At 48.3% G+C, this 27,295-nt stretch overlaps 1 protein-coding gene across 3 annotated transcripts in view; it reads left to right on the forward strand.

Moving 5' to 3' along the window:
• Nucleotides 1-521: 521 nt before the first annotated feature.
• slit2 (slit homolog 2 (Drosophila)) overlaps nt 522-27,295 on the forward strand; it is an 83,819-nt gene continuing 57,045 nt past the window's right edge. For all 3 annotated transcript variants that reach the window (XM_076030209.1, XM_076030200.1, XM_076030218.1), the window contains exons 1-4: nt 522-1,572; nt 2,317-2,388; nt 4,044-4,115; nt 11,172-11,243. In XM_076030209.1, coding sequence (XP_075886324.1) covers nt 1,382-1,572; nt 2,317-2,388; nt 4,044-4,115; nt 11,172-11,243 — 407 coding nt within the window. In that variant the 5' untranslated portion in view covers nt 522-1,381. The remainder of the gene's footprint in view (nt 1,573-2,316; nt 2,389-4,043; nt 4,116-11,171; nt 11,244-27,295) is intronic.

The following is a 27,295-nucleotide window of genomic DNA, read 5'->3' on the forward strand; positions in this document are numbered from 1 at the left end:
CGTGTCTCACACAGCCACAGAAATGTATTCTCTGTCCAGAACTAAAAAAAAAATAAAAAATTGCAAGCCTCGCATGGGTTTTCCCCTTTTTGTGTCCACGATGGATTTTTTCTTTCTTTTTTTAAGAAGAGAATCGTCTTTTTTAAGGCTTCGCATAAACAAGGCGTCAGGTGACCGAGACACTGCAGTGAGAATGAAAGTCCCCTTCCGTGGCCAAACTGTTGCTGTTTGACTGACGGCCATTGGAAACCTGCTAGGGGTGGGGGCGGTGGGGTTCACTGCGTGCGTTTGTGTTTATGTGTGAAGACTGTGTGTGTGTGTGTGTGTGTGTGTGTGTGTGTGTGTGTGTGTGCTGTCTGGACACACACACAGTAGCAGACGCACCCTCTTCCTCTCTCTCTCTCTCCACCTCTCTCTCTCTCTCTCTCTCTCCACCTCTCTCTCTCGCTCTCTCTCTCTCTCTCTCTCTCTCTCTCTCTCTCTCTCACACACACACACAAACACGCGCGCGCACGCACACACTCGGGAGGGAGCAGCGCCTTGACGCACCACAGTGCAGAGTTGGATTATAGTGTTGCGCGCTGAGCTTTCGCAGGGCTTTTATTTTTCCCACCCCCGTACTTTTTTTTTTTGTTGCCCTCACACAGTGACCACGGATCTGATATGGACACATGATTTGGGATCGATGTCTCCGCGCCGCTGTGACCTCTGCTGAGATTCTTTTTGAGGGGGACACCGATCGCTGATTCTCTTCCCCTCCCACGTTTCTCCGTCTTGTTTCTCCCTCCGGACGCGTGTTGTGAATTAATAACCGCGAACGCCTCACCTGAGTTCGTGCATGTGTTGGCGTGCGTGCCCGGGTGTGCGCGCGCGTGTTAGGGAGAGCATGTTTTAATTTTTGGGATCGGATTCGGATCAGGTGTGTGTGAGCGCCGCACTTGGTTCGTTGGCTCCGCGGGGTAACAGAACGCACCGTGAGGGATTGCTTTCTTTCTTTCATTGATTTTATTTTGGAGAAAGGGGGAGCAACGAACACCGGGGGACATGTGGAAGTTTGTGCCGCTGCAGTGAAGCCACAGAGCCGGTCCACCGCCTTCTCGATCTCCCCGGAGGGACGCGGTCCCCACTTGACAGAGCAAGAAGACCCCAATGTGAAAATTGGGAGCGGGCAAATTCACGAGAAAACAACACGTCTGAGCTGGGGCGCAGATTATTTTTTTTTATAATAAAAAAACAAGAAAAAAGGAGGACGGTACTGCGTGTAGAGTTTGTGGAGCTTTTTCGAGGATTGTGGAATCTCCCACGTATTTCATTTTTATTTATTTTTTTTGCTCAGTATTTACCGGGTCCCCCCCGCCCCCCTTTCCGACTTGCCGCAGTGATGGTGGGAGCTCTGAGCCCCGGTGCGCCCGGGCTGCTGCTGCTGCTGGCTGCGGTGGCGCTCCTCCTGTCTGCCGGGGTGCTCGGCCAGCCCTGCCCGACCCAGTGCTCCTGCACCGGCACTACGGTGGACTGTCACGGCCAGGGGCTCCGCAGCGTGCCCAGGAACATACCCCGCAACGCGGAGAGGCTGTAAGTACGACCGAGGAGGGAGCACAGGAGCGCACAGCCTCCCCCGACCACTTCGATAAATGCTCAATCGATCCGTGCGTAATTGACGCATTAAAAACATCCCCCCCTGTCCCTCCTGCGCAATTTAGAGCAATGATCGCGTGACGGTGTTTGACACTTGGAAGGTGTCGCCATGAATTATTTTTTTTAACAGACCCTTGATGCCGCTTATTTATTTTTCTATTAACCTGCGTGCACCCCGTCCTTTTAAACTGCGCACGGGCAGCAGTAGACGTGTTACGGCGCCCGGTCTTACTTTCACTGTGCCACAAATTGCTCCCGCGGCTCTACAGATACCGCTGAATACCACCTGATGTGGATTTTGGCCCAGAATCACTCACTGCTCGGGGTTCCATGTGAGGAAACGGCGCCGCCGATCAGCGAGCCGAAGTTGGGGCACCGCTGCGGTTCGTGTCGGTGGTTTCGCGCTGTTGCATTAGCACAGCCTCCGTAGACCGCATCGGTTTGTCTGCAGACCAGAAAGTTAATCAAAAACGGATTTGGACAAGTGGGCTTTGGATTTAGACAGGCGCTGTTTTGTGCTATTATTATGACCCAGGGGTCCATTGATGGAAAATAATTTTTGATATTTATTCATCTGACGCTCAAATGATGATTCCGCAGTTTGAACACAGAGATCATCCAACTGTCCCTTGTCTGTCCCTTGTCTCATCACTCGTTTTTTTGCCCCCCTCCTCTGCCCAGGGACCTGAACGCGAACAACCTGACAAGAATCACCAAGGCGGATTTCGCAGGACTGAAACATCTGCGAGTCTTGTAAGTGCGACCATCCTCATTCCTCCCGTTCGTATCCCCCTTCCTGCTGGGGGGAAGAGAGAGAGAGAGGGGGGGGGGGGGGGGGTAATACAAACTCGCCGCGATTCCAACAAGTTTGCCTTCGGAAGACGGGCGCATCACGCACAGTCAGCCGTCAGCGGAGTTGCCGCATGCGGCACTGCGTCTGCGGTCTCACACTCATTAAGCCTGGATGAGATGAGCGTTCGGACGGAGCAGCCGGGACACCTGTTAATGCAGTCGTGTTAATCTGCCATTGGGGGTCTTACAAGGAAGGTTGGGGGGGAGTTCATTTAACCGGGGGGCAAGGAGGGTGGGGGGAGCTGGCTGGGGGGTTTGGGGGGTTAGCGGTCATTAGGTGGAACAGCGGAGGGAGGAATGCAGCTGGAAGGGAGGAAGGAGAGGAAACGGAGAGTCGTGTAGGAACAGGTTCCTTGGATCCAGGTTAACTGTGGGACAAGGATAGGTTGCCTCTTAGTGTGTGTGTGTGTGTGTGTGTGTGTGTGTGTGTGTGTGTGTGTGTGTGTGTGTGTGTGTGTGTGTGTGCGCGCGCGCGCGCGCTGTTCAGCTGCTAAAAGTGAATGGCATTGAATACGCATTGCTGGAATTCCTCCAGAGATTATGCCCTTAATTGTGTATGCTTCTCTGCAAGCTTGAGTGTGTGTGTGTGTGTGTGTGTGTGTGTGTGTGTGTGTGTGTGTGTGTGTGAGTAAGAGCGAGAGAGAGGTTGTGTGTGTAAGTCTTATTGTACCTGTTTCCTGTCTTCATGTCAAAACCAGACCCGATTAATTTGTAGGGTGGTGGTTCAAAGAAGAAAAAAACAAAACAATCTCACCTTTTAAGTCATTCTTGGAGCAAAAGCTAAATAAATATCTTAGATGGTCCAATTAAAAAATGTTCAATATATATTTTGGCTTCTCTGATAAATTGAGATAATTTGCCACGGTAATAAAAGTGTCCAAACTAGTTATAATATCGTTCCCTCGCAGTCGTACTGTTTTTTGTTTTTTTAAAACCAGTTTATTGAGCGTTAAGGAAGGAACGCAGGGCGTATTGACGCTTGGCTTGGTCAGCAGAACTTCCTGGCCGTCTCCAGCGAGTGTAAATGAATGAGTCGTTGGAGCCGTGCGGCTGGCCAGTGGCTAAATTGGATGATAGATGAGTCGCTGTCCCTCCGATGGGCCGGTTTTAAACTCAATCCTGCGTATATTGAGCTTCAGCTGATTGTCCTACCAGCCTCCCCCTCCCCTGCTCTTCAAGTCTTCTTTCACCATTTCAGCACTCTGTCACTTTCCATCTTCACCAATCTGTCTTCTTCTTGTTGTTCACACCCACCGCCACCTATCTTCTCCATCTTTACCTTTCCACGCTCTTCTTACCGTCAATCTATTTAGCCTTCTCGTGCTGTCCTTCACATTCTCTCCCTCTCGCCCATGCTATCTACGGCTCCATCAGGCCATCGCTCTTCCTTTCTTTGGAATCCGATGGTGTTTTTGCACACAAAAAAAAAAAACGCTCAGTCAGCTCTCTTGGTTCATGTGTCTGTGTCTTGCCCTCCGTTTTCCCATTTTTCCTATTTTTTGCCGCCGTCTCAGTCCAATTTCTTACCGTCGCCCTCTCTCGGTGTTTCCCCTCAGGCAGCTAATGGAGAATAAAATCACCGCCATTGAAAGAGGAGCCTTCCAGGACTTGAAGGAGCTGGAGAGACTGTGAGTAACACTTTGCAATCAGAGGCAGCGGGATTGTGAATCATGAAACGCTGTTGTGTGCAACGCTGATTGTCAACGTCCCACGGTGCGTTCCATTAACCCCGGGAGTCGGCGCGAGGGATGACGTCACGCTTGACCCAACGGAATCCCATTTGAAAAAGACAGACAGGTGTATTGCCGTTGGTAGCGTTGCAAACCCACAACGGCCAGTCACTTTATATAAAACTGCATACTTCATAAAAGTTTTGGGATTAAAAGCACAAAAAACAACATATGCACAGGTTGTCTTTGCACAATACTTTGATGCGACACAAAAACACTAGACAAAGTAACCACAAATTTCGCTGAAGGGTGAGAAAGGGGGCTGTCATGTTGAATTGGGACCCTTCTGACTTGAGACAAAAAGCTCAAAGGGGTGTATCTGATGACGTAGTTGGCCCCAGACCGGGAGAATCTGCTTTCTGAGGTATAATGGAAAGCACCATATCAACAATTATCAATCTTGCATGCTTGCTAGCGTGTCCGAGCCACTGACTTGGCGTGAATAACATCTTTGTCATTGTTACTGGTGCGGGGAGAAAAGATACAGTGTCGGAGATTGTGCCAAACACTTGGAAATCACACCAGAGAGAGCAAATTGACATGTCATCCAAGTGCTGCTGTCAGACCTCGAAAATGCAGGACAAAATGGGAGCTCTTATTTTCTTCCCAAAGCCTCAACACAATGCGGTGCTGTATATGTTCTAATGGCTTCTTTTTTTTCTGTCGGTTGTATATATTAGTTGTTGGTCACATAATGAATTCTCACGTTCTTTGTTTTGGCCTCAAGACTAAAGACTTCCACATTTAGTGTCGTACTTTGTTTTGGAAAATTGCACACATAATTGAACTCCCAACTCATCGGTGACATAAAAGGGTCTATTTCAGGTTGAGAATGATTGATTTTGAAGGCCAAAATTACGCTCCCTCCTCCCCCCACTTCCCTCAACCCCTCCACAAGCCACACAATCTGGATGTCTTCATGAACGATTAACCTGATCATGACGGCCGCTGACGCCTCCGTCCAAGAAGAAAATGTTGAGAGTGAGTCAGAGGGCAGCGTCTGAGGATCAGCCGAAGGTTGTTATGGCTCTGGCCTGGAATCACTGGCATTCAGCATAAAGCCCTCAGGCAGTTATGGCATAATTAAGTCCTGCTAGTGTATGGGGGAGCGAGACAGAGGGGGAATGTGGACCCCTGACTGCTGATATGTCCATTGTCTCCGCTGTCAATTTCGCTCGATGTGCGCGCCGTCCATATATTAAAGTGTCATGTGGCCTGACCGTCAGCCAATTACGCTCTGGAATGCCAGAGCAGAGGCGGCTATTAATCAAACACATCTGCGTGCACATGTGTAAACAAAGACGCACGCACGGTGCCGCCACCGTTGCAGGCGTACCCGGTGATGATCTGACTCCTGTTTCTTTGGCCGGTTTTATGGCTTCTCTTTGTTTAAAGATAAAGAAGGCCTGTGAGCCGCGTCAAAGAATCTGCTCCTTATGCAACTGTTGCTGCTTTCTGCCTGGGGAACCAGATCTAGAAATTCCTAGCAAACAAAGGGGGGGCGACGTTTAGCCACATATGGCTCAGCTTGAGCTGTAACCTCTGATTTTCATCACCCTCTCCTCGTTTAGTGGCAAATACGGCCAGTTCTCCCAGCAAACAGGCTTCAGTTCTCTTTTATGACTAATATGGGGACGTGTGTTCATCTTAAATGGCAGGTATGCTCAGACACGTATCACCCGTCAAAGCTTTGCATGCTTTGAGTCAATCTAGCGGCGGCACCTCGCAACAGAAATTAAAATTGAGAGAAAAAAAACACCTATGACAGCTGTCCAATTTCCGACACAATCGTTCCTGTTTTCTGTTGTATTCTCGAGTGTCGTCTGAAAATGCGATTCACCGTCTCTGGCGTGGCGTGTTCACAAACACAAAGGCGGAGTCAGTCATCAATGCCCACCCCCCCTCTGCCCCTGCGGCCGGAGGACAAAGGCACGTCTCCGCAGTCCGGAGTCTTGTGGGGCTCGTTTCAAAGACCTCGGTCGTCTTGGGGGGCGGGGGGCTGTCTGAGGAGGGCCTGCTGGGCACAAACGCCCAGAGGAAAAGGCCCTAAGTTGGGCTGACTGATCTGCAATGACTGCCCCCCGCAGGGCTGAGGAACGGTCCCCCTCCCCTCCCCATCCCCCGTTTTTTCTTTTGCGACTGGCCCTGCAGAGATGAGCAGGGCGGGGTTAGGTGTAGGGCAGCGGCCCTGGGGGGCAGCGGAGGAAGGGAAGGTGCTCGGACTAGGTGTGTCGGACTGGATGAACACAAACACATGCACGTTGCACGGATCTTGACCATGCATGAAGCCACACAAAGCTGCTCCGCCGACTCCGATTTCATCTGGGCTTCGTACCCTCGACTCCCCCGCGCACCCCAGACCATTTCATTCGTCCTTTAACCTCTCCTCATGTTTTTCTCCTTGACATACCCACCCGTCTTGTTCCCCCGGCCATTGTCCGTGCACGCAGGAATGTCGCGCACCTGTCACCCCTCCTCTGTAGATGACAGATAGGGAAACAGCGGAGTTCTCGTTGCTCATATTTGAGCAGCATCACCCCATTTCAAAGCCTGAGATTGCAGGCGATGACAGGTAATGATACCTCAGAATGAATAAAGCCGTCATTACCGGCGCCGAGACAATGACTCGAGAGCAGCAGTAGGATAAAGCCCCCGCTTGCGATTATCCTGTAATTGAGCGATGGCGTTTGTCGGGGATGATTCGAGCCGCTGGTGAATAATTGGAAAGGCTGATTACGGGTACTGAAATGTGTCCACCAACAGCGATTACGAACGCAAATGTTAAAACCCTGAGAATAAGCGCAGGACGAGCACAAAGGTAATTGTTACAGCGATCCGAGGCGGCGGGGGTTTTGCGAGTCGCGCAGAAAAGTGTTGGATTAACGCTGAGCGATTAGCTCTCGAGTCAGCCTAGCGATAGCGCCGTCTTCACTCGCTGTTCCGGGGCAAAGTTTCAAACTGTTTTCCCCCCCTTCTGCTTTTCATCTTTATTGAGCAGCAGAGCTTGAAATTATCTGTGCGCTGTGAAGACACATGAAAAGTTGTTTTCGCTACAGTTGTGGCTGAAAAGTAATTTGAGATAGATTTTCCCAGGCCCCTGCTTGTCTGCTGCAGCCCGCGTTGCTTGTGTTTGTTGACAAACAGGGTTTGGATGGAAAAGTGTTACGGGGGGGAAAGCGCCTCGTACCTGCTAAGCGTGACCGATTCTTTCTTTTTGTGTTGTTGTTGTTGTTGCTGGGGGCGGATTGCGGAGTGGAGGAATTCGGAGGTGAAGGGTGAGAAGGGTGCATTCTTTTGATGGCAGATCTGTAACTGGTTGCTGAGCTTAAATGTTCATAGATGGTGGTGGCAAATTCTGTGCAGCAGCTAAAAACATAAACACAGAAAAAGAAAAACACAGCGAGGTCAGTTTCAAGTGGTTTTGAGAGTAAAGAGAGACATGATAAAGGCCACAAGGTCTCGGTTGTAGCTACGTTAACTCGCCTGTGTTGCCCGGGTCGCCCGTGTTGAATGGAGGGGAAAGTGTGTTATGACAGCAGTGGCATCGGCGGAGAAAATAATTGTTGGCTGAGCTTTTATTTCCTTTCCAGCCAGGATGTTCAAGCATGTAGTGCCACACGTCTGCAACCCCTTGAGGTGTGTGTGCGCACGACTGTGTGTGTGTGAGTGCATGTGTGTGTGGGCATGCAGGCGCGCTCCTGAAGAGCGCGGGTTTATGGGACTTTGCGTGTGTACCATGTGGTTTGTGGTCCTCCAGCATCTGTTTACGACTGCATGGATTAGCACTCGGCTGCAGTGTGACTCCAGCTCATTGGAGTGACTCTCACACCTCAAACTACTGGCTACTCACTCCACGTTCGCTCGCCGCCAGACCCTAATGAAACATGACAGCGAGAGCGATCCGGGGGTGTTTATGTGCACGAGAGCGCCCTGAAAGCGTTGAAAACCACGCGGGAATAGTGGAGTCGAAAGCGATTGGTTCTTTCCGACTGGATCGTGAAGACGAGCGGATGGTTCAGATTTGTGTCTCTTTTGGTGATAAAATCAGCAGATAGCCGCTCAGGCATCACCGATGGCCTTTGTGCACTGCGAGGTTACTGGGAGAAAGGTCTGCAGATTGGGATGCGCTGTTGTGGTGGCGTTCCTTAATAAAAATCCACATCAAGATAAGGCAGATCCTCTCTGTAATCCAAGTTTACGCAAGGTATTTGATATATAAATGTCAAAGCGAGTTGGGACACTGGCGAGAGGGCTGCCAAATTTCATTCCCTCCCTTAAACGTGTTGAAACATCTCGCTCGGATAAGCAATGCAAAGGTACGACTCGGAAGGAATTGCATTAGTGAGGAAACATGACTTATGGGACCAGCTTTTGTCAATCATGTAGCATGTCGTTGCGCTGTAAATTCATGTACAGAACATGACGTTTTACACATCAAACGTCACATCAAGCATTCCTTGAAGACAGCCAGTGAAGTTATCGCTGTGGTGAACCGAGCGAGTTTGTAAGACCGGATGGTGAATGATACCTTTAGCATAGACGAAGCTCTCTGGGCTGGCCTGGTATTGGACTGTATACCAACCCCCCACTGCTAGAGAAGGGATGACTCTTTATATGTCTGTCATGCAAGAGGTGGCAAAGAGATCAAAGAGAAAGAAAATTATCAGGAGAGGGTAAAAAAGTCCATGCCAGGGAAGTTATTTAGCCATGTTCCATCTTGCTTTTACATGTTGATGAATTGTTAAAAATTATTTTGAAACTTTTTGCAAGATAGAGAAAAACACAGCACTTGATGCTTAAGAAGTATTTGCTCTGATGATGAAAGGAACCACTCTCATTTTTCTTTGTGACTCATACATACAAAGAATGTAATCGATTGCGACTGAGCGGCCTCATTCATTAAAGCGGCCTAATCAATTCACTCTTCTCATGCTTATTTTTTTTGTGTGTGTGTGTGTGCAAATAAGCCCCCAAGCAGGGAGAGATAAGATGCCTGAGATACTAACGCAAAGTTGTGCAACTCGACAGCCATCAGGCCGGACAGACAGCGACGTCCATTTCAAACTGCGGCCTTCAGGCGCCGGCCAGCTTTTGATCCTGCGCCGCTCTCCGCCACCTCATTCTCTCACTGCGCGAGTCTGACGGCATTGCATCTATTTTAAGGAGATGAGCTCATACCCTCGCTCTGCCCCCCCCCCACCTCCGGCACCAGTCCGTGCACTCACCCAGGGGAGATGCCGGCCCACTCACGGGTGCTGGCGGATGGGCCTTGCCGGGGCGACCACGTGGGGCTCTTAGCCGTCACGGCCCGCCGCTAACGGAAGGGCAGTGAATAATTTAGAAACATCATCGCTGGGTGGACGTTAAATATTTAGGGCGGGCTCTGATGTAACGGCGGCGGAGGGTGAGCGTGTGCGTGCAGGTGCGCGCCCTTGGGCCTGCGAGGGCGGACGCAGCCGGGGTGACGTTATCTGAGGGGAGTCCGCAAGGGTCGGGGGGGTTGAAGAGTTGTGGTTCTGAATGGAGTCGGTGGCATGGCAGGGTGCTTTTGGTTTTTATTAAAAAGTAGCTGCGTTTATATTTACAGTTGTTCGCAAAATAAAAGCGATATTTCCAAAATTTTGACAAAGTACACTTGCGATTTGCAGGCGTTTCCACTGAATGGTGTGAAGTGCATAAGCTGCAATTGTCATCAAAAAATCTTGTCCCGCCAGATTTTACGAGAATTGCGTTTGCTTTTGTTTGTTTACGTTTGCTTACGGTTGTTATATTTTTCTCTTTGATTACTTGTAAAAAATATTCCGTCTCCTCCTCCATCCAATCATAACGTGCCATTTTCACTTGAACTGGTCACGTGACCCCGTACGTCACGTCCGGTGACGTGTAAATGCGAGAAAGTGTTTCCATGACGCTTTTGCAATATAAATCAGTTACAATTCCATCTTTTCTTATTCTGCCTTCATCCCTGATGTTCTTTTAGCGAGCCTTCTTTCTCCCAGTAGCAGCCAGCACAGCATCCGTCGCTAAGCCTATCAATGTGTGTGCGTGTGTGTGTGTGTGTGTGTGTGTGTGTGTGTGTGTGTGTGTGTGTGTGTGTGTCAGGGTTAAACTGTTTCAGCAGCCTGTCTCTCATTGTGTCACTCAGTTGCCCCGCACTCTGACTCACATCAAGGCGCAATTACACACACACACACACACACACACACACACGCACGCACACACACACACACACACACACACACACACACACAGAGCGGCCCACAAACCTCTTCACTCCACTCAACTAGGGTTAAATGATCGCACCCAGATTATTAAACTCACCCGAGTTCTCTTAACCGTGTGCGTGTGTGCGTGTGTGCGTGCTTGCGTGCGCGCGTGTGCCCGTGCGCGCGCAGCGACGGGCTGTTGTGAGTTCTTTTCCCCTGTGAGGGCCTTGTTTACTCAGTGGGGTCCTTTTCACACATTCGGTAGTCCGGCCAGACCGCCTGTTTGTTTTTCCCACATCATCTCCTCTCCTCCGCCTTTGTGGTCGGACCCCAACCTTCCCCCAGCGCCCCCCCACCCTTCATCAGAACCTCCTCTCTCATCTCGACCACCCCGCCTTCCCTCTCGCCATTCTCGGGGGTCGACTGTTTGTCTGGCAGCCATGTTGTACCCCTTAAATCATGGCTAACCCGGGAGGGGGGGTTCGGGGTGGGGGGCGTGTTTGTCTGCATGTGCGTCAATGTAAAACTCCACGTATGAATTTCATTTCAATGAGCTACGCGTCCCCTTGTATGCCTATCATCATAGTCCTTCCAGTCAGCGCTGAACGAATGAGGCCTGATTTGACGTGACAATCGCGAAGCACCGGTCTGGCTGAAAAAAAAAATAATTACACACTTAATACACAACCACACTGTCTGGAAGGAGCTAGCTAGTGCTTATTCCCTAATTTATGCTGTGTTTTTCCAGGCGCCTGAATCGGAATAATCTGGCTGTCTTCCCCGAGCTGCTTTTCCTGGGAACGACAAAGCTCTACAGACTGTGAGTCCTTTTTTTTTTCTCTCTCTCTCTCACTCTCTCTCTCTCTCTGTCTCTGTCTCTCTCTCTCACTCTCTTCATGCATTGCTTGTACAATGCATATTTTCTTCGCTTTGCTACGTGAAACGTGTCCAAAAAAAATAGACTTCACTTGTTGCGTTCAAACGTGACGGGAAGGAGGTCGAGCGTCTCTGTGAGTCGCTGTCATGCTGCGTTTGTGTGACCGTGCTTCGAAATGTCATGGTGAAAAATGTTACTGTACAACAACAACAAAAAGGAAAAAAACAAATCATCTGTTTTCAGTAGCGCGGCCGATCGTGTTGCACACGGAGGGATTGAGCGCACACATTTTTACAAGCTTCTCCTCTTCGTGGAGGCCAGTCAGTAGCTAATGGAGATTAGCACTCCAACAGCTGCTGCCCACTCTGAGAGGTGTGCGTGCGTCTGTGTGTGTGTGTGTGTGTGTGTGTGTGTGTGTGTGTGTGTGTGTGTGTGTGTTGCATTGACGTCGAACAAAGCCAACCAATGGAGTCACGAGCGGCGAAACAAAGAAACAGGTTTTTTATCGTCTGCGGTTTGGTTTTGTGTTTCACCAGCAGAAAATACTCTCGGTCACAGCACGTTAATGTTTCCGCTCGCCATCGGTACGCAGGGCCGCTTCCCGGCGCTCACCTTCCGCACTTCAACTCGCCGAGGCCGATCACGTGCACTCCAGACTCCGGCGCCTGGATTTACAGTGTTTCAGGGGCCGGGCTGCAGCGGCTGCTCAAACTGTGGGAACCAACTTCCCGTCATGGTTGTTTCGTGGTCGCGGGGAATCATTAAAGACCCTGTATTTATATGGGCTGGCGGAATATATTTACCTAAAACAATATTGACATGCTCTGAGAGCCTGTGGAAGTTGTTTATGTTCTGCGGCTGCTACGGCGGTTGGTTGGGTTTGATCTGTCGTGTCTCGGGGTGTGTGTAATTGTGTGTATCTGTGTTTCGGCTGTTGGGTCCTTGTGTGTGTGTGTGTGTGTGTGTGTGTGTGTGTGTGTGTGTGTGTGTGTGTGTGTGTGTGTGTGCGCGTGAGTTGGCCAGCGTGCACTTTCACATACTTTAAACACTCATACTTTAAAGAGATGTTCAAGGATCTGGATTTAGGGTGAGGGGCTTTATGTTGATGAAAGATTGGCAAGTACGTTCATCCGTGTGTGTGTGAGAGAGAGAGACAGACAGAGAGAGAGAGACAGAGAGAGAGAGAGAGTGTGTGTGTGTGTGTGAGTGTGTGTATGCATGTGTGTGTGTGTGTGTGTGTACGTGAGTTTCTCAAGGCTAAGAGTTGGCATATTGCTCAGCGTGTAGGCCGAGGTAAAAATACAGCCTCGATATTCTGCTCTCTGCTCAGCTGTCGCTGACAAGTGGCCTCTCATTCTCATTGTGTTTGTGTGTTTGTGTGTGTATGTGAGTGTAAGTGAGTGTGTGTGCGCGCGCGTGTGTGTTTAAGCTCTCCAGGTGTATTTGTTAACAGAGTTTCACTTGCCGGCTGCACATCCTCACATCCCTCAGCCCAGTAGGGTTTTGTGAATTTATTTATTTATTTATTTCCCTGCGAAACGCTGTATTAAACACACAGACAAACTGAACAAAAATTGACAAAATGGTGTCAAAAGAAGATGAAATATGTGACACCTGGAGCATTAACTGTATGTATTTACTGGGAAACAACAACCATGAGTATTTTGGACAGTATGGTCAATATAAGACCCAACACTGTTCTAGTTGTACGTGTATTTTCGGTTGTTGAAAAGTGAGACCCTCCGGAGCAAACGCTTGTTTGAGTTTTTATATAACGGTCAGCAGGAATGTGAGAACTGGACTCCTTGCAACAGAGCGGCTATAAATGAACTTGCTTACCCTGCCATTATGAAAATTATGTTTTCACTCGTTTCGGGCGTGTGTGTGTCGTGTGTGTGTGTGTGTGTCTGTGTGTGTGTGCGCGCGCATGTTTGTTTAAGCAGCGCTGTGGTATAGAAATATGAGGGCTAAAATAAACTATGTTGAGGTCAGGTCTGAGATGCTTTATGTTTTTTAGAAAACACTAAAAGAACGCACACATTTTACTGAGTGAATAATGTTTTGCATTTATACATGTTTCATATATGTGATACAGAACATAGAATTGGTCAAAATCACCATTGCATCAACTGAAAGGGCGTCATGACAGATTTGTGCATCAAAGACAATTTTTTTTTAAAACAAAAACATTCACACACATATACATTCATTGATTTAATGTCACCAGTCTGTCGGTCTGTCTGTCTGTCTGCCACTGATGTCAGCCTGATGACTAATAACCGTCTGAAGTCTCGACTTGCTGCACACAGCGCAGTTAATTATTCATTGCAGATGTCTGAACAACAGAGCAATGTCGTTGTTGTTGTTTTTCTTTTTGAGACGCGGAGGACTGTCACAGGTGACGGACCACCGTCAGCCCAACTCAACCATCAGCACCTCTCACAGCCTCTTTAGTCAGAGTATAATAAGCTCATTTGTTTTTTGCTTTTGCCTTCATTTGGCACTCTATAATTCTGTTTGAGTTCACACTTTGTCTCAACTGGCATATTTTTTTCACTTGTTCTTTATTTTTCTATTTAAATATGAAAAAAACAAAAAACAAAAAAAGAACATCTGTGAGGCATTTCCCCCTCACTTTATTTTGTGCCAGCTTGTTCTTTATCCTGTAATCAGATGACGGAGGGGAGAGATGTAAGCAGGGTTGCTGAAAGGTCATTGCTGTTGCTTGACAGGTTGGATGGATGGATTCATTGTAGGTGTGTTTTTGTGCAGCAGTGACACTTTTTTTTTATTGTCAACTGTCCACTATTTAAAAAATTTAACTTGATTTTTATTTTGAAATTATCTTTCAGTCAAGATGGAAATTTCCCCAGTTAATTTGTGTTACAAGATGTTACACAACGTTGACCAAAATCCAAACAAGTCAACCTGCTCTGATTTAAAAGGTTGAGCCAACAGGGTTTCGCCCATGTGTGTGTTCATGTGCGTAATAGTCACTAATCCTCTGCTAAACGCTGCCCTGATGAGGCTTTACCGGGCAGCATTGTCACTCGGCAGCCTCAAAAGATGTGGCTTTGTCTTCCGCGAGAGCTTAACCCTGCACCACACACACACACACACACACACACACACACGCACACTCCTCAATACACATGTGTGCCACCTCAGCCGAGGGGACAGGCTCAGCACAATGCGCCACAAGAGCGCTGAAGACTCCGGAAGGCGAGGGGGGCTTTCCAAAGAGCGTTGACACTCGACCAACACGGCAAGGAAAAACCAAGGGAGGGGGTCAAAGGGAGAGAAAATGAAATTCCCTCTCGGTAAACAATGCTTTTTAATTAAGACGGAGAGTGTTGGACGTTTGACTTGGCCGCAGTGACGGTGACCCCTGGGGGCCACGGAGGTGAAAGGTAAAGAATGTCCCAGTCCAGAGATCTAAGCAGGGGGAGATGAATGGAGGCCAGCGAGGAAGACAGATCTTCTTCTCATTAACACAGAATGATGACGAATTAAGGCCGCAGCAGCTGGCTTGTGTGTGATGATTAGTCTTTACAATCCCATTCAAAGAGTTGCCATTTATTAGAAAAACAAAATCAGACTGTGACAGATTGTGACAATTGTGTTACTTTTATTATTTATTTATTGTCAATTGGACGCACCATCGCTGTGGTAATGTGCTCCTTTCAAAACGTTCTACCTCTTGCAAATTGACTGAAATTGTGCGCAGAGAATTCTAGGAAGCGCAATATGGATGTTTCACCCCAGATGACCGCGCGGTGGTAAACCAGTCGAATTCCTAAAGTGCCTGAGTGGTTGGAAGAATAGTGTGTGTAGGTTGAATCTGGCGGCCGTATCGCTTCCAAATCTCCAAATATCTCTTCAGAAAAAACGCACATTCAGACCACTGGCTGGGAGGTTCCTGAGGACTGTTTCCTAAAAATGCACGGAGACTCTAGAACACGACAAAGTCCATCTAGCCTGCAGCCATTTCCTGACTTCTGCCGCGCACGTGCGGCCTTCATGCGACTGGGAAATCAAAGCGCCGCCCTTGTCCGCGTTGTAACTCTTTGTAAGGTGTTAAACGCGAGGCCACGCTGATGTTTCCCGCTACGATTGATGCGCCACAAAAATAAATAAATAAAAAAGAACACAGAAGGGGGTTCGAACGTGCGGTTCAAGTCATTTCAACCTGCTGTGAGCTGAATGGAATTATTTAGGTTTTGCCGTGTGCGCTGTTTGTGTGCATTAGGAATGCAAATATCAGCCGCGATGTCTGTCGCAAGGAAATGAAATGAAGCACTTTGGCGCCCGGGGGCGTCCGTAGATGGGCCTCTCTTTCACCCTCTCTCTGTCTATCTCTTCCTTCCTCTCTTTTTTATGAAAAAAAGCAACACAGACCCACAACGGCACAATCATGCTGCTTTACCATTCAGCAATATTTCCTGCCCCCCTCTGTTTCTCTCAATGCGCTTAAACTGATGTAAAACAAAAAACAAAAAAACCCTTGCACACACAATTCAGTGCAGAGAAAAACAGTCTTTCTTTTTTCCGCCCCAATTTCATTGAGCGCGCACAAAGACATTTTGTCCAACAAACATTTTCATCGGAACTCTTGGATCCCACCGACTGAATTCAGCCAAACAGAGAGGCAAAGATTTCCTCTTTTTTATGCTTTCAGTTTGTGCGTTTTCGCATGCGGCCCACAACAGCATGTCGAGGTGCTGAGTGTCAGTGACTCACTCGTTTGCCATCGTCTGAGTCACATGACTCGCTCTCTGGATTGCTCAAGGCCACTCATTCCTAACAAGTGATTCGTGCATTCTGATTCCAACACAATGATTTAATTGATTCCCCAGCAGTTTGCGGTGGACTTGTTCGAGCTTAGCGGGCATTATTCACCGGGCACCAGTTCAGGAGATTAAGTTATATATACAGAATGTAATGAAGGTGTGAAATGACCTGCCTGACTGACTTTGGCAAGAGCTGACTTGTTTCTAAGTGGAGCCCCGGAGAGTGAGAGGATGTGTGTGTGTGTGTGTGTGTGTGTGTGTGTTGGTCTTCTCCAAACCACTTTCACCGGCAGGTTAATTAATAGACGGCTCTACGAGCACGTGACGAGACACCGGAGAAGATGTTCAGCGTTTATTTCTCTAACGTGTTGTGGCTGCACTCTGACAAAACGAGATTTATTCTCTGTGGAATCACAAATACTCCCTCTGACCCCATTTGTCTCTGTTGTTAAGCTTAGAAAAAGACAAAATCATTGTCTAATCGTATGATTTTTTTTTTTTTTTTTTTGCTGTACTTGGATTCACTCACTTTGTCATTCCCTGATAATAAATCAAACCTTATCATCAGAAATTGTTTGAGGCTGTTCCTTTGAAAGGGGATGTGTCATTTGTCCTCACTGACTACTCACAGTGTGTTATTAAGCTGCAGAGAGACACACCAGCAAGAGAGAATCCAATTCAGCTTGAACTGACTAAACTAAACTAAACTGGCGACCGTTTAAATTGAACCGGTAAACTATCCGAAATGGTGAAGTCGGCTCAACAGCCCCCCAAAAAACAGTCTCACGTGTCTCCAGTTCTGCTGAATGAGAATACAGCTCTATTAATCACCTGTCGCTCACAGTGTGCGAGTGTCAGAGTTCAGAGCTCACAAGGGGGGAAAGGTCAGGTAGCATCAGTGTCGATGGGATATCCAGGATAATGGACGTGCCAGCGGAACGAGGAGGAGCCGCGCCTGGAAAAGCGGAGGGCCCAGAGCCTGAATGAAGGTTGTTTCATGACGAGACTAGAGACGTGTTTTGCGATGGGGGAGGTGGACTTTACCGAGCTGGCGACAGAAGACAGAAGAATGAAGAAAAAAAACAAAACAACAACAATAAAGCAGCAGCAGCAACAAAGTGGGAGACAGGGAAAGCCAGAGCTGGAGGGAACGTGGTGTCGAAGAGAGAGGAGGTGGTATGTCAGTACTAACAGTAGATGGCAGGTAGCCTGAAGCCTGGAGCCAGCGTGTCTGTCAGAAAGGAGCACCCAGGTGTGTGTGTGTGTGTGTGTGTGTGTGTGTGTCTGTATATGTGTGCTGCGTAACCTGAGTGTGGATTATTGAGGGGAGTTATGTACCGATACAACACCAGGGGAGGTTTAACCAGGTAGCAGGTAGTTAAGGCGGAGTGTGTGTGTGTGTGTGTGTGTGTGTGTGTGTGTGTGTGTGTGTGTGTGTGTGTGTGTGTGTGTGTGTGTGTGTGTGTGTGTGTGTGAGGTCTCCTGCACCATCAAAGCGTTTCCTCGCCATGCTCGGCTGTGATTAAGTGAGCGCTAATGCCTCAGCGCCACCCCAGCAAATAAGCTCCGTAATTCTACTTCCTCTCCCCCTCTTGTACTTTCGTTCCCACTCGGCGAACTTGAAAACATTGCGCAAAAGCCGGCGCTTGTTTTTTCGCCAGGATTTTGTTTTACTTCCTGCGCTTCCTCCCCCTCCTCCCCCTCCTCCCTGCAGCAGTTATTCCTTCCCTTCAAGTGTATGGATCCTGACTGCTGCGCTGTCCTGTAGTATTATGGGGATTGATGACGGCGCAGTCGGGACGATTCATCATGTGACGCTCCGCCTCTCAACCTCAGACGGTGATCAGCATTCGCCGCACGTGTGCATGTCAACGAGTGCTGCAGCCGGAGAGAAAATGGGGGCGGGGGGAGCCTGAAAGTTTGATTCTTATTACAGTTAAAAAGTGTTAAAAAAAAAAACACAGTTAGTTTCATTTAATTTCATTTCATTTTGTGGGGCATCAAGGCATCAATATAACACCATTTGTATTTGCTTGTTTATATATATTATATTTAAAGTTTATTTCTTCATTTATCTATTCATTTATTCATTCATTTGTTTTATAAAACATCCCCAACATGGACTGTATCTATGTCCATGTCACAAATCGCCCACTGAGTCTTTTGGACATTTGGGTTTCTCTCCGCCAGCAGTAGAGGGACATTCCAATTTTCCGCTCCCCGAGTTGACGGCCACCTTGTCGAACACCACTCGTAACCCACAACAGTCCTGTTCATTAGGACACGGAGCCAGAACGACATGTCGGCAAGTGTGAAAAACAGGTGGGAACTCAAGATTCCAGGTTTTGCACATCAAGGATGAGGCTTCCTGCTTGCCTTCTAAAGACGACTCTGAACACGGGCCCCATGTAAGGATGAGTGCACGCGGTTAAAGGGCCTGGCGGCGTCCTCCTCGCCTCGTCCAATCAGGGCTGAGAACAAAAGCCATGGAGGGGGGTGGGGCTTGGAGGCGCTTGCTCGGGCCCGGCCGGTCAAACGGGAAACAGCGAGGTTTGAGTTGATGTCAGTCAGTCAGCAGACCTAACATGGCCGTCTTTCTCTGCCCCGGGCGCCCCACCACCACCACCCCCCCACCCCCACCCCCTCTCTAATCCTCCATCTTGGCTCCATGTCAAGCTGCCTTGTCCAGTTGCACAATATCCCTCCTCCGGGGCAGGCAACTGCATCCCCTCTCTGGCTCCATTAGTGCCACTCCACTGGCATAGCCGGCATTCTCCAGCGGGACCGTCATCGCTGGCCACTCTATTGGCACCCCTGTCACTCTCCGAGCGCCACAAAAGAGACCCTCTCACCACCCCTCCGCCGCCGCCCAACCCCTCCGCCCTCCCCTCTCCGCTTCTCCTCCTCGCTTGCCGTTTTTTTTTCTTTCTTTCGCACCCCCATTTTCTTCCGCTGTGTCTCCCCCCTTCTCCCCCATTATCTTCTCTTTCTCTTCCCAGCACCTTTCTCTGAAGTCTTTTCCCTCCTCTGCTCCTTCTGGTCGACACCCACCCTTCCTCCTCCTCCTCCTCCTCCTCCTGCTCCTTTCCACCCATCTCGCTCCCAACACGTCGGGGTTTTTTGGAGAGGCTTACGCAAGGCCCTCATCCTGGGTAATGACGCGGGAGAGAAACCAAGAGAGGAAGCCGGGGAGCTGACCAGCCAATCCTCCCCAAAACGATGTCCCACACAAGTTTCGAGCCTCTGCCATTCTTTGGGCCCCGAGAGCTGAGTGTGTTGGAGCTGACCACGGCGACCCGGCCTCATTAAAACGCACTATGTTTGCATAATGCGAGAGACGGCGGCCAGAAAGACGGAGACGCTGCCGCCGCTGCTCGGATGCGAAACCCCCCTGTTTTCCACAGTCACGTTCGTACGTTGAAAATTAAAGGCCTTCGTGTTTTTTTTCGCTGCCAGGACGTCGGATCACAGACACACAAAGTGCTCTGTTGGCGCCTGGCCTCATTTAGGAGACCTGAATTTGTGCCTCGTTTGAAACTCGTCTTTTCCTCATTCAACCTGCTTGTTTCTGTGACTAAACTTGACAAACGTTACGAAAATATTTAATTTTCATACACTGTAAATCCTGTGCGGAGCGCCTCAGAGGAACAGCGTTCGTCAAACGTTCTGATTCAAGGAGAGAAATGGCGGCGGGAGTGAGTGAGTCTGTAGCTGCAGGCAGGCAAGAGCTCTGCAGGTTTGTGAGTACAGGTTGGTAGCCGAGCCGCATGTGCTCCATGTGTTAGTGTTAAGTAGCGTCTCGGTCCCTGAGAGCGTCTAATGACAGACTCCCACTCTCGTGTGTCATTATCCAATTACAGTTTTCTCTCATCTCTGAGGCAACGACACGTTCTGCCGTGATTGGACGGCTATTCTTAAAGAACTCTGACCCCTCCGCAAAGTGTTCCGCCCGCGCGCACACGCACGCACGCACGCACACGCACATGCACGCACATATACACACACACACACAGCCAAGCGAGCTGGGCAAGGCAGGGTGTAAAACAGATGCTATCTGACAGTGTGATCGGTGCAACTATGCACAGACAAGTTGGAACTCTGATCAAATTATATCGCTCCTTCCTCCTCGCACATCATCCGACTGTCTGCTAACAATAAGTGAGACTCATGGGTTTCCTCCCTTTTCCTCTCCCTCACCCCCCACTCCACCCTCACCCCCCTGCTCTTGCACTTTTGAAAAGTGCAATGCCGAGTCGGCGGAGAGCTTTTGCGATTTATGCCTCTGCTGAAAGTTCCCCCTTCGCTGTGTGTCCCTCCTCACTCCTCTTTCGCCAGAACAAAACACGATTTTTCTTCCCCCTGCCCTGTTAGTCCTCCTAAATATTTCAGATTTACAAAAGAAAAAGAAAAACGAAAAGACTTCCTGTTCAGTTCTCCCCTTGGATGTATGAGTGGGTGCATCCTGCACAGCTTTAACACTTGTAGTTTTTCATCTTAAATTTTTTTTCAAGTCATTTCATTTGTCAAGTTGTGTACTGGGCGTCTGCCACCAATAGTGAATCTGGCTGCCTTGTCTGCCCTGCACCCACTTGCACGATCATGTCTTGCTTCATGACAACTCTTCACGCAGAAGAGGCATGAAGAGAAGCGTGAAAGAGTGGTTGGCAGGTGTGTTTTTGTGAGAGGGCAACCAAAGCGCCAGACCAGCTTGTTACGCCTGATTACGAGTCAGTGAAACACATAAATGTTTTTGAAACATTAATATGTGTCATTTGAAAGGTACGAAAACTAACCCAGCATGGCTTTAAAATGCTAGAATGGGACTGTAATGCAACACGTTGGTGGAGAGAACTGAGGAAGACAAGATTGGCTGTGGACGCGTGTGTGTGTGTGTGTGCAGGTTCCTTCCTGTTCCAGGGTCAGAGGTCAGAGATTAGAGTCGCCTGCGTTCTGTCAGCTCATTGGTGGACAAATTTATGAGTTCCCTAAAAAGGAATCTTAACAATCTGTTGTCTACAAAATGACATTATGTTGCTTCTGCAGTCAGCAGACAGGGCCGTTTTTTTTGTCCACAAATTGTGTTTTCCTTTGTGTCGTCTCTCTGAGGCCTGCAATGTGATGCTAATGAATGCAATTTATTTTTCTGGTAATTAAATGTTGCGTTTCTAATTGTACCCAGCAGCAGCTCTTCTTTTTTTTAAATTAATTTTTTTTCTCTGCCTTGAAATGAACTCAATTCATCCTCTAATCTTTTGTTCATGTTTCATGTTATGAGTTACTCCTTAATATCCATGGAGGCGTGTGCCTCCATGGATATTAAGGTGTGGGGGGAAAAATTGAGACTGACTTTATTTTGGGAGTGGCTGCAGCATTAGTTGTCAGAAACAGAAGGCAGGGGTGAAAGCAAGAGTTGCCTAAACACCTGGACAGGTTAGTGTGTGTGCACGCGCAGACACACACACACACACACACACACACACACTCTCACAGCTTGAAAGAAATGCAGTGAGCAACCCACAGTGGATGACGTCAACTGTTTCACTGCTCTCACAATTCTCATAATTACAAGCACTGGCGTTCCGAAGTCAACCTTCTGTCAGTGTGTGTGTGCGTGTGTGTGTGTGTGTGTGTGTGTGTGTGTGTGTGTGTGTGTGTACAATTGCCCTACAGAAAGCCATGAGGTAACGGTCGGTTGGTGCTTCATAGCCACTTGATCTCATCTTTCCTTGTAAATCTGTCACACACCTGCACAATTTCGAACACGCTCGCCTCATTGATTCATAGGAGAGGAATGTTAAGATTGTTTTTGGAAAATAAAATGTTTCTGATCTGTTTCTGTCTTCAGATTCTTTTTAGAACTCAGATTCTCCTGGTACGTAAGAAGTTGATTTGTAACTTCTATTAAAAAAAAATATTTATTAGATGTCTGCGTTTCATTTTCTATACAGCTGTACAGAAACCTTTTTTCCTTTCTACCTGACATGACGTGGAATCTATGACATTAATGCGTCTCAGCAGTCTCAGCTTTGCGTTCATGCAAAGTTTTGTGTTGCGCGGTGCGAGGCATCGTCTGTGCACAGCGGTCGGCTTTCTTATTCACTTTCGACGGGAAGATTCAGGATGTGCCATAAAGACATCGCTTCGCTTTTGAAACTTGACTGAGGGCTGTGGGCGTCACGCCGGTTTTAAATGAGATCAATACTCTCCACGGTGGCCCCAACTGAACCAGCAGCCGCAGCAGCAGCAGCAGCCGCAGCCGCAGCCGCACAGTCAGCGTCGCTTCCAGCGAGCCCCAGGCTCCGTAAAGATGATTGAGGTGCAGTGCAATGTGTGTGTCTGTGTGTGTGCTCGTGTGTGTTTTAGCACCTGGACTGGATGTAGGCAGAGGAGGCGGAGGGGGAGGAGGGGGAGGAGGAGGAGGAGGAGTGGGTGAAGGAGTGGGGGGTGACGGGACAGAGAGAGCGGGAAGAGACTAAAAGGTTATTAACCACAACACACAACCACCTGACAACCTGCATGTTCTGACAAAACCCACAAGTAGTGACACCAGAGTGTCTGTGTGCACCATGCGTGTATGTGTGTGTGTGTTCGTGTGTGTGAGTCAGAATGAGGTGCATGAGCGCAGCATACTGGTCTCATGCAGGTTTGTGGGGGGTTCATAAGTTCAGCAGTGTTGTTAGGTTGACATGCCTCATTTGAAATGATCCTGCGAGCCCGTGCGAGTGTGCGTGTGACACTCCTGTGAGTGTGTGTGTGTGTGCGAGAGCGGCACTGACCCACTCTGCTGTCCTGCAGCTGATAGAAGAGTGTGCATTTCCACAGTGAGGGCGGTGCTTCTCCGGCAACATTGCCTTCAGGAGACGGAGAGCCTTTGCTTTGCCGACTCTTTACCACTCCTTACGCTCTCAGACTTGAAAAACTTCTCTTTCAAATGTCTGTCTAACGCGTAGAGAAATGGGGGTTGAGCAATTTCGATAGATGCAAGCGCAGCTGAAAGATTAGCCGAGAACATTTTGGAGTTTTTTTGCACAGCTTGATGGCAGGACCTCAAGGTCCTGATCTCGTCTTGTGAAGGTCGAACTCTGTCTTCCATGTCGTCAATGATATGAGCAATAAACAGAAAAATCAGCAGCTATTTGGGCGTTTCATGGCATCTCCTCAATCTTTGGGCTGAATTTGTCATTAATTCACGCTCATCAGCCAGCGAGCTCATGAATAACTGCACTCACTTTGATGCCCCACCAGCGCATTTAACCACAGGTCTCCTTTCTTTACCGCCCCTCATAGTGACGCTCTGTGCGCTTCTTGTGCTCGGCCCCTTTCTCGCGTTCCCATTTTACCCCTTTTCTGCCGGCCGCCCGTCTTTATGAGTCAATGGGGCGGAAACAGACAGAGACAGGTGATATCGGACGGGCTGATGGTGATGACTGTTCCCAGTCAAGCAGAATGGATGGGTCTAATTGAACAGCGTGTGTTCCAAGTGTGTGCGTACTTGTGTTTGTCTGCATTCGGGGAGCGGTGGTGGTGGTGGTGGTGGTGGTGTGGAGGGAGAGGGGGTGGAGGCGGACAATTCTCCAAATGGCAGCGGTTTCCATGGCAGCAATTAAACGCTGGGAGGTTTCAGGTCAAGGTTAATTAGCATGAGAAGATGAAAGGAGAGAGGCTGAACGCTTGATCGCTGTTTGTCCTCCATGACCATTTGTGTGTACGCACGCGTGCGTGCGTGCATACGGGGCGTCAGGTGTGATTTAGTGTGCCCATTCCTCAGAGGCTGGATGGCAGCGTTTTAATTGTCACATGTGAGACTTGCCCAGAGGGGGGAAAAAAAGGATTTATAACGGGGTAAAACAGGCCTAATTGATCAATTTCAAGTGACTTTAATTCAAATGAATTCAAAGTGCTTTGCAAAAAAATAAATAAATAAAAATAAAAAGCTAAGCGTATCGATTTTTGTTCCAGCAGATAAATTACAAGTAACACCGTGTAAGATAACTTCTGCTCCAAGTGATTCAAATCACCGTAATTCCCTCGTCTAACTAGAGGAGACCTGACGTTATTGGGAGTGAAAACGTTTTTTCTTTTTTGCTGCATAAACCCAAAACTATGGGTGAAACGATTGTGCCAGAAATAGTAATCACATAACTGTCCACAGTGCTTCCACTGGAAGTCTAGATGCGTAACGCAAATAACCCACGTTCAGCTCAGTGTGGAACACTGACAAGACCTTCCTCCTCTGCTCTGAATCAGCTGATTGGAATATGGCCTGACCAATCAGTGAGCTTTGAGAACAAAATAAGGTGTGTAGTTGACTGATGTAGATAGATAGATAGATAGATAGATAGATAGATAGATAGATAGACTGTTTTGAACGTGGCAGACAGGTGTTTGCTTCACCACCTTTGAATTTTAATTGGAATTTTTTTGTGAAGGCTTCTCTTTCCAAACGCTGTCTTGGGACAGTTTCCCAGATATCAACGTGAAATATATCCGGCGAGTTCGTCAAGCCCTCCCATCCTCCAAGTGCTGCAGCTGCGTCACGTTCTCTCCACCTCCCCCCATCTCTCCCTCCCCCCACCATCGTGGCTGCGCTCCCTCCCTCTGAACTTTCGCAGCTCAACACTCCCGAATCTCGCAAATCTCTGTTCCTCACAGGCCCGACAATAAAAACCCTACTGTTGCCCCTGTTGTGTCTGTGCGTGCGCGAGGGTGCGCGAGCGCGCATGTTCACGGTGATTGATATGCATTAACGATGTGAGGCCAGCGGTCATTAAAAAGCTGGGAAACTGTAAGCGCTGCTGTGAGCTGTGACTATTAGACTCAACGTTTCCGGTATTGGCAACACACAAGGGACTGCAGCGGCAGATGTTGGTGGGTGGGAGAATGGGGGGGAGCGTGCATGTGTGTGTGTGCGTGCGTGTGTGTGTGTGTGTGTGTGTGTGTGTGTGTGTGTGTGTGTGTGTGTGTGCGTGTGTGTGGGTGCGTATGTGTGTGTGCACGCGCTACCAGTAGCAGGTGGTAAGTTTATTTCACCCCACTGGACCAAACTCGCAGTCAAAGGGGATTTTGGAGCAATCTAAGGCTCAGCTGTTCTCCCGCTGTAACTACATCTGTGTGTTAGTTTGCGTGAGCTTTTGCAAAAGATTGCATTTGTTCAAGAGACTTCCATAGAGATGGGGCTTTTTTCTCTCTCTCTCTCTCTCTCTCTCTCGCTCTCTCTCGCTCTCTCTCTCTCTCTCTCTCTATTCCGGAACTGTTCTCAGACAAAGACTTGATCATATTTACCAGTTTCTCGTCGGCTAACGCCGACTGCCCACCAGCGCCTTTTTTTAAGGGTCTTCGCTTCGGTTGAGCAGGAGTGTTTCATAACCTCGCACAACTCAAAAAGCCCCAATGAGATCACTCTGCACTCTAACCTTTTGACCAAGGCTCGTTAAAGCTAATTGCTAATCTGCTCATGTGGAAAGCCAGCAGCAGTGGCCAGCAAACAATCAGCAGCCTTGACTCCCTCGTTCAAACACTTCCATCCTCAGGTTTCTTTGCTCCAGCTGGGCAGGTTCACCCGCGTCAGTGTAAATAAGGTTGCGACAGTTAAGGACAGACAAAAGACGGCCGTGACTTCACAAAAAGAAAGAGAGAAAGAGGGGAAAGGGGGAGGTTGAAAAGAAAGATTGTTTGTTATTAAATTCTCCCTTCCTGAGGTCACTGACACAGAGGCTTTTAGTGACTGCTGAAACCACTCTCCTGCAACACCCCGTCTAATTGGTTAATGACATCTGATGTCATAACAGACCCCCTCTCACTGTGCCAGCCCCATCCTTCATCCTGCTCCTCGTGTTGCTGCGGCCCTTTGTTCTTCCCCATGTTCCCATTTGTCTCCCCTCCTCTCGTGTTCTCCTTAAGTGGGTATTGACTGAGGAGAAGAAAATGATGCCGAACAATCTTTGGCGGTTTATGATCGCGGCCGCACTGCTAAAGGGGCCAGTGGTTTGCATGGCTGTTTGAGTATCAAGGCTTCTTCCAACATATAGTCAAGAGTGGAAGACCAAGTGAAATAAATATTGAAGGCGGAAAAAAAAACAAGGAGGGTTCCCCAGTTTTGAGAAAATAGTGCACGGAAAAATTTAGAAGTGCAGTGATGATGTGTCTCAAACCATTTCCAATATTTTTTTTATTAGTATTGTTGTTGTTGTATTTGTTATTTGTACAAATGATGCATGTCATGTCCATTTTACTATTCAGGACATGTTGGTCAGATCCATAGATCCCAACAGGAAGACAGTGCTAATGGAATTGGCACTAAAAATAACTAACTAACGAAAGAAAAAAGAAAAAATCTGCGTCAGTAGCTTTGTAATTTAGCCTCAACGTTTCGAAAACTGTTGTGCCCGACCTAAAACTGGACAGGTGGCCACACTAATTTGAGACCATCCACATTGCGACCAGCACAAAGTTAAAAAGTCTGAATTGTTTGCAGACGTGTGGAACGTCAATTTTCAAGGATGCAGAAACAGAGTGCATTCCCCATAAGAGATTCACTCAAAGCGCACAATCAGCTGAAAGCACAGTTGTAATGAGGAATAATGAGCCCATTTACATTTACAATTGTTGCACCTGCTACTCGGTTGCCATCAAGTTATCATTTTGATTTAAATGAAAGTACTATGAATGAGTAATCAAAGTAACAATGACACTGCACATCTCGCCGTGTAGGAATAGATTTTAGTCCAACGTCAGCCTTCTCCATCACTACTTTTCACGGCGGACATTTCTGACTGCTAGTACGAGAGGCACAGGTGCTGCTCGTAACATTAACAAGAGTCGGGTTCTGCTACGGCGTCCCTGGAAGTCATGCAGCGAACGAGCAGTAACAAGACTCTGGAAACCCAAGGAGCTTACGGGAGGCCAACCAGTGTTGACTTTATCACTTACACCTGTGCTTTTCCAACTGTGACTGTGTCAATATATCTTCCAGAGGAGAAGAGGGGCCCGTTAATTGACTGGCCGCGTGAGCCCGCGCTCCAAATTGCCTCAAAACGGCGGATATCCAATTTCCTCCGGATTTATTAAAAGAGGTTCGGAGCGCTTTGGGAGCAGAAGTGACAAAAAGTTGGCACGAGGTTAGACGTAAATTAAATTTTCACTTTGATGAATGTTTGTGACTCCAGCTAAAATAATTGCGTTTGGAGTTTGTTATGGAGACAAGCG

The sequence above is a fragment of the Nelusetta ayraudi genome, unplaced genomic scaffold (assembly GCF_046127955.1).
Source record: "Nelusetta ayraudi isolate G7.1 ecotype Tasmania unplaced genomic scaffold, CSIRO-AGI_Nayr_v1 ptg000004l, whole genome shotgun sequence".
Taxonomy (NCBI): Eukaryota; Metazoa; Chordata; class Actinopteri; order Tetraodontiformes; family Monacanthidae; genus Nelusetta; species Nelusetta ayraudi.